The 12491-nt window shown below is 35.5% G+C and overlaps 1 protein-coding gene across 1 annotated transcript in view; it reads left to right on the top strand.

The window, feature by feature from the left end:
* Positions 1 to 12491, top strand: part of Agmo (alkylglycerol monooxygenase) — a 304766-nt gene that overhangs the window by 2744 nt on the left and 289531 nt on the right. The window contains exons 2-3 of the mRNA XM_021202587.2: positions 582 to 712; positions 8619 to 8770. Of these exons, the coding sequence (XP_021058246.1) occupies positions 582 to 712; positions 8619 to 8770 (283 nt within the window). The remainder of the gene's footprint in view (positions 1 to 581; positions 713 to 8618; positions 8771 to 12491) is intronic.

Raw genomic sequence — 12491 nt, forward strand, 5'->3', positions numbered from 1 at the left:
TTTAGCTCTGTACCCCATTTTTTAATGGGGTTTTTTGAGTTTCTGGAGTCCAAAAATCAAAGCTGAAAGAATGAAACTTTGGTGCCGATACAATTTTAGGAAAATACATTTGCTAAGGGTCTCAGATGTTGTTTCTACCACTTCATGTCATATTCAGAAGTGGTTTTAGACTGTCTCATTTGTAAAAAACTCTAATTGAAGGTATTTTAAAGGGATTCTCCTAGAGTAACTCTAACTTGTTCAGGATCAAAAGATAGGCTTTTACATGATTAAATAATTTTAAGTATATTTTCTTGAACTTGGAGCATTTGCTTCCTAATTTTACTTATTTTTCTGGCATAATAGTGAAATTTGTACTTACGCTTTTATTTCATTTAGAAATTGCATGGTATGGACATATCTTTAGAGTATGTCTAAAATACAAATATTTTCTTGCTCATTGGCATGGAAATAACCCAGTAGTATAAATGTAGGTACCATGGAAAGGTGTAGCCTACCCAGATATCAGAGGACTGATCAGAAAATGTAGAGGACTTCATATGGAGCAGAGTAGCATCTCTTCTATGTAATCTCCTTTCTAGGCGACTCCATTTTTCATCTTCTTGATTCTGCTTGAACTAGTCATCAGCTGGATTCTCAAAGGGAAACCATCTGGTCGTTTGGACGATGTTGTCACATCTCTATCAGCTGGTGTTGTATCTCGGCTTCCAAGGTGAGTGGCATAGTATAGAATAGAAGAGAAAGAAATCCAAGTCTTTCCCAGTGTAAAGTAGAGGGAATTTCAAGTGAATATTTTACATATTTCCCTATAAAGTCCTAAAAGTTCAGGACCTATTATTATTCAAAATTATCTTGCTTTTTTCAGCACTTAATTTTTACTTTTAATTTTTAATAGAGAATGCTCAACATCCCTAGTCTTAATTTCTGAGTTTCCCTTGTATCTTCTTATATTTTTCTTTAGCCAAAGTGACTGTTGCATCTGCCATACAGGAAACCTTGCTCTGAGTTTTTGTACAGGCCCCTGCTTGAAATTAGGCTTTATTCCAGCCAAATTTCCACAAATATCTCTCTAGGACTCAGATATTTCTCAATATATATGATCAATTACCATTAGTACCCAAATGTTTGTATTATAAGAACCAGGAGGAAGCTATTCCCTACTTCTGTATTTCCCAGGCCTTGAAGTAAAATTCTGAGCACAAGAAGTTTAGCTTCTTTTTTGTTGTCTATCCTTTAGTCATCATTATCTTGTCATGACACATCCCTGAGGCACACTCTGTTGGATTTGGAAAGCTATCAATGTGGCTGCCTCCAGTCTCTTTGTAGTTCTATGAACAGCCATAAATTCAGGAAAGCTCATCTGTTTCCCAAGCCTGAGTTGGGCACCTGTGGTTCATGCCTTGACTCTTGTGCTTACTCCAGACACATAACAATCTTAGGTAGGGTTGAAGGTTCTTCTCTTTGTGTCAGCAACCCCCAACTTTCATGGGCCCTGAAATCAAGAGTTTTGCTCATATCAGGGTTTTAGTTCATACTCCAGGAATGATATCTGGTATAAAACAAATGCTCTAAAATTATATTTTTATAATGTCATGTTAATGATAAAACTGGACAAATATAAGCCAAACAAATACTAAGTGAACTATGTTATAAGATGAATTGTGTGGTACAGGAGGCAAGCCCACCAGACAGACAGAAGGAACCTTCATTGTATCAGGATTAACTAAAGAATCAGAGTCAAGAGCAAAGTACCCAAGGGAATTGAGCTTTGAGCTGGGGAAGAGCTTGCTTAAACCTGCTTCCTAACTCGGCTTCTTTTTACTGTTTGTTGAACTTCTGAATAGATCTCATAACTTTGGAATGTTTCTTGGAACCATACAGTGGGAAATCAAGACGGACTAAAAAATGACATTTAGCATGAAATATATCTGAGAAAAGGTGCATTAACCTGTTATAAATCATAACATGTTTGGGTAGAAAATAAACCTTAAAAATACACGTCAACGTGTTACTTTGAGTAAACTGGGTCATTAGGTTTATAGTTATAAAATAATGAGCCGAGTAACCGCAGATGTGGCTGCAAACTACAGTCAGAATCAGTGGAAGGTAATTCCTCTGAATAAGACCCAGGTTGCCTAAAATAACAATTCAGTTTATCAATCAATTCTTCAATCATGTGGCTTCAGGTGTCAGAAACGAACATGAATTCCCTTCCTGGATATATACACACTTAGGTATGAAGATTTAGATATAGATTTCTTTATTGAAGATATTAAAGTTGTTTTCTGTAGCTCATTTTGAGAATGTAACCTACTAAGGGTTCTTGGTAATCAGTTGATTTTTCAGCTGTGAAAATCATTTAATAACCAGGAAGTACTGTATGTGCAGGTGCAATTATGGGTCATGAATTTTAGTGACTTGGAATGGAACATTTTGTATTTATTGTTTTGTTTTTCAAGAATTTTGAGAAATATCCTGTTCAATTAATCCTTCATCTTTTGGCTTTCTTTTAAACTTTTAAAGTTCGATTTGGATGTAAGTAAAACTACACTATCTCCTTCTACCACTTAACTCTTGGAAATAGTCACTTTACTACAGCATTTCTTCTCAGCAATATGAATTACAAAGCTACTAATTTAGAACAAAAAGAAAAATTCCAAGTATACTTCTTTACAAATCATATGTCAAAAAGTAGAGACAAAAGTGAACACACATATACACATGTACACACTTGATATGGGATAAGAAGGAAATGGTGGTGAGAAGTGAGAAGGGTTTCCTGTGAGGCAAGAGCAGGGAAGGAGGTAAGGAGAGAGATGGGTTAGGGGGGAGAGGGAGAGAGGGAGAGAGGGAGGTAGGGAGGGAGAGAGAGAGAGAGAGAGACAGGCACAGAGACAGGCACAGAGACAGGCACAGAGACAAGCACACACACACACACACACACACACACACACACACACACACACACACACAGAAAGAAAGAGAGTTTTAGAAAGAAGCAGACATTTAAAACATCAACACAAGCCAGTTCTTTAGGAATACAAGGTAAAGGTCCTTGCAAAACTCTTCTAAAGTGCCTAAATCTGGTTCTCTTTGAAGGAAGGTACAATGATATTAACTTGAATTTATACAGTGTCTTCTGCAGCTATATTTTTATTTAGAATAGAAAATAGGTGTTTTATTCTTTATAGTTATTAAAATGAGTTCTAAATTTTAAAGCAATGGCAATTTAAAAGTTTCTCAGTTTTCAACCTCCCAGCAAAGAAAATAACCTGCAAGTTACACTTAAATGTATTTTCTTTTATTTCACTGTATTACATGAAAATATGAAAAGAAAAGTAAAGCCAATTCTCTAAATTAACCCAACTCATTTTCCTTACAGAAAATGAAAAGGAAAGGAAGAAAAAAGTAACATTGAAAAGTGACTTGACATCAACTTCCAGTAATATTTCACTTGACGTTGTAGCATTCAAATGATTCTGTGTGCAAATTATAAGCAGCTGAGGGTTGTTTAGATTAACAAGGCATGGGTCCTTGCCTCTCCAAGGAATGCAATTCATTTTCTCTACTAGCAACAAGGGCTTGCCCCATCTTTAAAGTATGTAATTGCAAGGAAAACAATACTATCCTATTAGTTAATCCACTACTGGAAAACTGTTCCTCAGAAAATAATTCTAAATAGCTTCAAACAAAATAAGAGAGAATGGTGAACACCTCTTTCCAGTCCTGCATTCTTGCAATAGAAATACTGTCCACAGACTTTAAGAAAAAATAATTTTATTTGACCTGCCCAATGTCATGATTGCATACAATTTGAAATCTCTGGAAAAGTAATAGCGTCCTTACCATATTCATGGGAAAGATATGTAGTACACCTTTAACATCTTTATGTAATGGAAAATATTAACCATAGACAGGACTGTATCTTATTTACAAGCCTGATGGGCAATGCTTCATCCATAATAAAAATCCATCGGCCTCACACCAGATTTTGGGCCATCCTGAATTTATTTGCTCTTTTAGGCAGCCTCCTAGCCAGAATCCAGAACTGGAGTTGTAAAAGGATTTTTCTATTCTACTGATCATAACTAATAAGAAGTATCTTATAGATGAATTGCTTTTCTACAAATTATATATATATATATATATATATATATATATATATATATATGTATGTATATATATATGTGTGTGTGTGTGTATGTGTATGTATACACACATGTATATGTAAATGTATATGTATATGTATATGTATATGTGTATGTGTATATGTATGTAGATATATTAAACTTTGTTCAATGAAATGTGTGCCAAATCTATTTTTTAAAAGCATAATTTGCAAAATATTGCACGTCTGACTTCCATGTTAATGAGCGGGGATCCCCACTTCCCTGCTGCTAGTTTAAGCAGAATTGAATTTCCAATCCTTCATCAGAAACCCAAGATCTCAACTTGTTACTTCCTCCCAGAGTTACTGTGTCCATAAACTGCATCCTCCCCAGAGTAACTTTATTCCTGATAAAAATATCTATAGTGTGTTTGTTTTATAAGGCTTCATTTATTCTGTTGAAAGAGCAGACTATAAATCAAATTGCACCAGGTTTAAGAGATAATTTAGGTAGGTTGATTTTCAAATAAGTTGAGGACACTCTATTCTTAACACTTATGGGTCATGGCCAGCTTCTACTATGGCAGTGGTTTCATAATGTTCAAGCATACGTATGCAGAATTTTACTGGCTATGGATTCAGTGGAATTTTCCATTCCTGACCAAAACAGTTCAGTTTTAAAAAAAATTAAAGGAGGAAATTAAACTCTGTTAAAATATTTTCAAGTCCTTGGGGTGGGGATGTAAAATAAAGAAAATCTGTCACTGCTGTGACATTACAATTTTTTTTCTTTTTACTGAGTACCACTCCATGGGTTTCCACGCAGGGTGTACACTTGTCAATACAGTTTCATATTTTCTTGTAACGAATATAACAAATGCATTTATGTCTTAATTGTTTTTTTTAAAGAAACGAGGCAATAATTTTATAAATGTAGTGCAATTTTGCAGTAAGAAGTAGCAAACCTGTTGTGTCTGTTTATAGAAAGCAGTTAAGTTGAATCATTTCTCTTCTTATTGCTGAGATATTGAAAAGACAATATTCCACTAGATGGAGCAAAAGTGGCAGGAGCTCTTCAGACAGATAGCTCAAGTTTTGAGGTGACTTATCAAAGGTTCGGAAAGAAATATATAGTTAATTTCTTAGAAAAAATATGTCTATCACTCAAATATATTTTAAGAACAAATATTATATATATCTGCATTTGTATGTGTGCCCTCACACGTACATGCATGTGCATGCTGGTGTGTCACAATGTACCTGTAGAGGTTGAAGGACAACCTTTGCAAGTTGCTAGCCTCTTTCCATCCTCAACTAATTTTATTATGTACTTCCAACCTTAGAAAGCCACTGTTTTAGTAGTATCCGTGAAAAAAAAAAATTGAGTTTTAAAAGAAAGCCTTTGTTCAGAAAGGTGACGCTGTGCAGCAGGCCCTCATGTCTCTTGGTACTCAGATCATTTTCTTTATCTCATATCCATATTCCACATGTAAAGGAGGAGTATGTTTAAGTAAGACCTTGTGTTTCTTACCTTTTATCTCCATGTGATCAAGAGAGGCCTTTACATCTATCTATCTATCTATCTATCTATCTATCTATCTATCTATCTATCTATCTATCTATACAAATTTGTATGTCTGTCCCCACTGAATGGGGTTTAGAAAGCTCAAGTTAAAATTCTGGAATGCAGAGGCATATGCTAAGTCTTTAGGGATGGAGGCAGAGGAACTGGAGACAGAAATTGGAAGGAGGTTTGGTTTATGATTCTGGGTCTGTTGGGAACCGTTTTGCAATTGTAGGTGATATTTCCTGCTATCAAGGGCTTTCCAGAATCTGATCATCATTTTCCAGCTGTATCACCTGGGCAAATTGTTTCAGTTGTGGGCGCTGGGTGGCTGTTCCTTCACATGCGTAACGGAACAGGATCATGTTCATCTTGTAGATAGAAAGTAGCAAATACCAAATACAACTCCTATAGCATTATCACTCTGTCTGTTTGCCTTGGAGAAAAGTTAGCCTCTTGCTAAAGTGAGAAAAGGGGAAAGGGCTGCCACTGTCTAACAGGCATATTTTAGTTTGATTTGTGTCAATCCTAATAACTCATTTGACAGAGTGATACAGTAGATGTTCGTTCAGAACCTGATGCCTGTAAATGGAAATTAGCAGCACTTTATTTCAGCCAGCAGGCTCTCTAGGTTTCACAAACCAGTTCTACAAAGGCCCTCTTTGATTGAGGTATTGGCATCTTGATCTTGTTTTACTTGTCCCTTGTTTTACTTGTCCCTGGCAAGGAAGACAGGAAAAGCCTTCAGAAGATTAGGTGATTATGGTCCATGTTCAACAATTTGCCCTTGGGCCCTCTGCTGTCCCTGAGACTTAAAAAGCTTCCAGTATGAATCTATCCAATGACTGATAAGTGTGTAGAGAAGTCTAAATTGATAATACATACCAAGGCTTACCTGGCAATCTTTAGAGTATGGCAAGCTTTTGTTGAATTTATTGGCTTTAATATTTTTGTTTCTAATTGATCACCAATGATCAATGACACAAATGATCACCAGAAAACATTTAACAGTGTCTGGAGACATAATTATCACAGCTGATATGGGTGCTGTTGAATTGAAAGAGAAGAAGGGTGTTTTTCTAGAGTTTTATTGGACATAGGAAATCTTTCATGACAAGGAGTTATCTGGTCCAATGTGGTAGCAGCATCATGGTTAAGATCTCTCTGTTAGAAAAGTTAGCATCTTGGGCCATGCAAAAGAAAAAAACAAAAAACAAAACAAAACAAAACAAACAAAAAAAACAAGACTGACTTTGTTCATATCTTTAACCAAAAAGGAAATCTTATACAATTGATACCTTTTTAAAGGGAATTAGAGACTGATTTTAAAATTTTATATCATGGTTTAAGGTTTGTTCAGAAACAGTCTCCTACAAAAGGAATGATCCTGCCTACATTTCAAAAGCAGCATTCTTGAGATGCCCTGGTCTAAACATGTCATTTACTGTCCAGGATGGCCACCTTTCAAATAAACTTGTCTTAACCCCTCTTTTGAAAATCACCCTTGATCAATGTTTAGAAGGCAGGTCTTGTACTTCCAGTTCTTCATGTTTGTGAAATACTGTAGGAATCCCTGGACTATGGCATCTTGCCCAATGTGGAACTACATACACATATGCAGATACATCAGAATGATTTGGATTGATATATGATCTGATCACAATTTGATGTCAAATTTAGACTAAGAAGTAAACTTAATCAAATATATAAAAGTGTTAAATAATTTTTTGAATATAATCTTTAACACAGATAATTCAAAATGAAATATACTACATAAAATCAAGTAAATATTTATGGTTTTGAAATTTTGAAATAAAAATGTATATATATATATATATATATATATATATATATATATATATATATTTGTTTTTTCGAGACAGGGTTTCTCTGTGTAGCCCTGGATGTCCTGGAACTCACTCTGTAGACCAGGCTGGCCTTGAACTCAGAAATCTGCCTGTATCTGCCTCCCAAGTGCTGGGATTAAAGGCGTGCGCCACCGTGCCCAGCTTAAATAAATATGTTTTATTTCTGATTTTATTTATGTATATTGTGTGTTTACATGCTTGTAACATAAATGTCTGCACGGTGCCTGCAGAGGCCAGAAGAGGGTATCAGATTTTGAGAAGTTGCAATATTGCAGGAGGTTGTAAGTTAATGTAAGTGCTATGAACTGAGTTTAAGGCCTATGGAAGAACAGTGAGTGAACTGATCAATCTCTCTAGCTTTGTTTCTTATTTTTTTTTAAAAAAAATTGTTCATTTTAAGTAGATTTATATGTCTTGCCTCTGGTAGAAAACTATTTCCTACTATTCCAAAAACTATACGTTATTTTCTCTTACGTGTGTGCCTAGATAGGTGTGTGCCTAAAGTATAACATCATAGTACCAGTATAGTGTGCTCAAGAGGGATAAGAAATGAGGGTGTGAAGGAAAGAGCAGAAGGAGTCCCTTTTTGTTAATACACATTTTATGAATAACCCAATTTAATGACAACAAGTTGTTCTCAGGCTCCTTAGGAAATATTCCATATAGTTTCAACATTTCAGTCTTCAATTATAAGTCATCCTTGCTATGTTCTTCATTACAATTCAAAATGACATGAACTGGAATTAAGGAGCAGTTTAGTAAGATTTATTATGTATGATATGTTCCATAAAATCTGTTTTAAACACAAAAAACACACAAAAAACACTTTAGGTTCCATGAAGTTTAGAGTGCAAGTAACTGCTATCCAGATGCCTATCAAACAAAAGAACACACCAGGGGAACAGCTGATGCTCTGATAGGGAGACCAGACAGTTCAGGAAGAAGCACGGTGGATTGGTGACATGTGCCCTTTTTATATATGAATAATATATAAAATACTAAACATCACCTTGGCTGTTACATCGTGATAATGGATATACAAAATGTTATAATTATCCTTGTGGAATTTATTTTCCAGTTTGTTCTTCAGGAGCCTTGAAGTGACCAGTTATATTTATATCTGGGAGAACTACAGACTTTTGGAATTGCCTTGGGATTCTCCATGGACATGGTATTTAACTTTCTTAGGAGTTGACTTTGGCTACTACTGGTTCCACCGCATGGCTCATGGTGAGTTACAAATGATGCAATTTGTCAATGATGATGAAGTGTGTTTAGTACGTAAGAAGAACTTGCTAAATATTTATAGAATGAATAAACAAATCAATAAAATAATATGACTTATGGCATGTAAAATGCTAATGACGATTTACTTTGAAATTTCAGCACAAACCAAATGAAACCATTATAAATAAAATTATTGCAGGTACCTTTTTTTCATGATTATAATTGTATTCCCCTTACAAAATGATAGTTTTAGCATTGCTTTTTAATGGGTTTCCTTCCATCTATTGTTAAACTGTAGGCAATTATGTACAATATCAAACTTCACATCCCAATCATCGCAGGTCATTTTGGAGCATTCTGAAGCAGCATAAAATTCTAGGGAACGTCTGCCATTACAGTAAGCAGGAATCAATTTCCTGGCAGCGCCTACACATTACAAATGAAAATGCAATCAGCTAAGCATTGACCATTCTGCACTTGAGTGTTTCCATAGTTTCCCAAGATTTCTCATCTCATACAAAGCCTTCTCTCTGTGCTGGTTCACTGAATTTGCATTAGGGATTCATAACTGCACCTTCCAAAGAAATGTTTTGTTATGAGACAAAGAAAGAAATGGGAAAATTGGAAAGGGTTGGGTCTGTACTTCTGTAGAGATGGGTGAGCCTTAAGTACTATGGAGGTAATCAGAGTGTGTGGGAATCTGAGGAACAATGAGACATGCCAAAATTCTGAAGCCAAGGGCAGAAAGATTCCAGGATTGAAATACTAGCCAGTGAGGGGCACCAGCAAAGATTTCAGAGGCTGTTTAGGTTGAGGGAGCAGGAGGAAAGGAAGGAAGGAAGGAAGGAAGGAAGGAAGGAAGGAAGGAAGGAAGGAAGGAAGGAAGGAAAATAAAGAACCTGGAATAATCTTAAACAGCTGGTGGGAAATGGAAAGATGTGACATGAGATCAGGGTTAATAATTGTGTTATGTAGCAGTTCAGTAGACCATACATACTTTCTTAGCAAACATGATGGAAGGAGGAGGAATGTGGTCCCTTGCTATGCTTACAGCTACTGAAAAAGAATATACTATGTATTACATATTTGTATGTACACACACAGAGATATATATGTACATATATATGCATGCATATGCACATTTCAAATTCATACATTTAACCAAGGTATAAGTGTTAATTCTTTGGAACAATTTGAAATAAAAATGCAAGCTTAAAATTTTATATATATATATATATATATATATATATATATATATATATATATATATATGTATATATGGTAGGAAGAGCCAATGTCTCTGAAAATAATTAGTCAGTCCCTGATATAACTTCCTTAGTATGTATATAAGAGGATACTCCCGAATCAAACATGATTAAATGTGGTAAACCATTTGTAGTTTAATGCAAAGCATTAGATTTCCTCATAGAATAAGCATGTTGATTTACCATATTTTGGGTAATAAGCACTACTGTCAAACGACTTTAAGTCATTCAATTTAAGAAACCTTCTAATATCACACAGTTCTATATAGATGTTCTAGTTTGTGAAATCTGAAAAATTACTTAGTCTATGAAGTTGAAAAAATCCCTAAATATTCCAAATATAAAAATTTAAAATATGTTTCTTATGAATACCCTTAACTAAGAGTGATAAAATTTTCAAAAAAAAAATCATTAAAATGTGAATCAAGGTACTTGAAAATATGCTTCATATTAGAAAAATTTGAGTTGAACCCAGTGGAAGAGGTAGGCATAAAATAAATTTAAAGCCTTCTGGAAAAACATTCAAAACCCTCAGGGTATGGAACCTAATCACAAGTTCAAAGACTTGTGGTTTGTAATGGAAAGCTAGTAGGAAAAAATAAATTATGTAGTTAAATATGTCAGTCCTCAATGTGATAGTTGATTGGAAAATCAGCACAACAGTAACAAAAAGTCTTAAACTGGTTTTAGGGGATCTAGAAATATACATCAATCAGAAAATCTTACAAGACAAAAACTTGCCATTCCAACCCAAATAATTATTTAAATTAATTTAACTGAAAAAATATTTCAACAATTTCAAAATTCAAATGCTATCTTCTCATACAGAAAGTAAAAGTAAAATGCTTACTGTGTAGTTATTTTCCTTTCCCTATTTTTTGTAAAAATGAATGATAATACATTCCATGTGTAGTAACATGTTATATATGAGGTAACAAACCTTATGGAAGTGCAACTTTGTTGCTATTTCCTTAGTAAGCCTAACGGATGCTGCTTCCCTGCTTTGCATGGTTGCCCTTCTCTTGTGTCACATGTAGGTAGCATTTTCTTCTGTTTAGGTGACTGTGATCATTTAGGGAAAAACATTTATTCTCAGTACATTACTTTTCTCTATCTCTGTGTCAGAAAGCATAGTTGGAAATTCAGAGTGTTAAAATCAAATAATTCTTAAATTAAAGGTATCTCTCTGCACATCTCTACTCCGTTAAGCAATGACACCATGCTTATGCTTTGTATACCCCTTTAACTGTATGTCTAGTGTAACTGAAGAGGTAAAGATTCATCTCTGGAGTTCTGGCTGGTCCCCTGTCATCCCAGTAATACAGTCTATGACCTTTGATTGCAATATTCCTACCAGTTAAAAATGAAAAGACAGGGGAAGTTTTCATCACAATGAGAAGCAATGGAGAAATATCAAACACGTCAAAGCACAGCAGGAAGAATCATCATTTGGAGGTGTTTATTGGGGGAGGAGGGCAGAAGCACAGGCACGCAGAAGACACACGGAGAAAAAGACTCGCGGTGGGCACTTGGCAGTCCAAACATCCAGGGTCTTCTGGGGTCTGGAATTTTAAAATCTCTAAGGGATGTTACTATTTTAATTTTTGGGTTGGTCAGTTTTGAGAAATACCGTAAGTTTGACTCATCTCCTACTTTTATGTAACATGTCCTGACACTTGTTGAATCAGTCCATCAGCCTGGGGCCTGATGCTGGGAGACAAAGTACTATCAGGCATTTGCTTTAAGCTGTTAGGTTTAAGTCAGCGTGCCTCAAGTCAGGGTGAGGTAGAAGCTGGCCATCTCAGAATTTGGCTACTTTTATTACCTAGCTAAGCTGTTTGCGAGGAAGTCTATTAATTCCTAGTCACTCATGAGCAGATGGTAGCCTGAGATGGAGGATGTAAGGGCCTGCCCATCTGGGCTACATGAAGAATTCTAGGCCAGTCTAGATTACATAAATTAAACTATATTAGAGATTAGTGTTTGCTGCTTTGAAAAACAGGAATAAATCTTCCATGGTGTTTGCAATTTACTGTCTTATTGTGGGTGGCGGTTATATGAATGTGTACGTTCTATCTGCAAAGAAGCCTGGTTTCCGTAGACTGCATCGGAATTGGCCATTGTGTACTGACAAAAGGAAATAGTTTTCAGAAAGATGTTCTTGAGCAAAGAACCCAGTCACTTTAGGTTATCTCCTTGTAGATTCATTTCTATCTTCACAAGATATAACCTTGGATGATGGAATCATACCCTCAGGACCTTTCGTATCTCTAGAAGACACTAATCTCTTTAACAAGTGTTGTTTCGAAACTCGTCCTGCCTGTATCCTTAAGCTCACTCTCAGATCCTTCCTGGCCAACCTTTGCACCTTTCAAATATCCTTCTGTACCACGTTTTTTCCTGACATTGTTGACTTGAGTGACAGCAGTGAACAGCAGCTACCTTACAGCCTGAGAACT

This window comes from Mus pahari, chromosome 7, assembly GCF_900095145.1.
Source record: "Mus pahari chromosome 7, PAHARI_EIJ_v1.1, whole genome shotgun sequence".
NCBI lineage: Eukaryota > Metazoa > Chordata > Mammalia > Rodentia > Muridae > Mus > Mus pahari.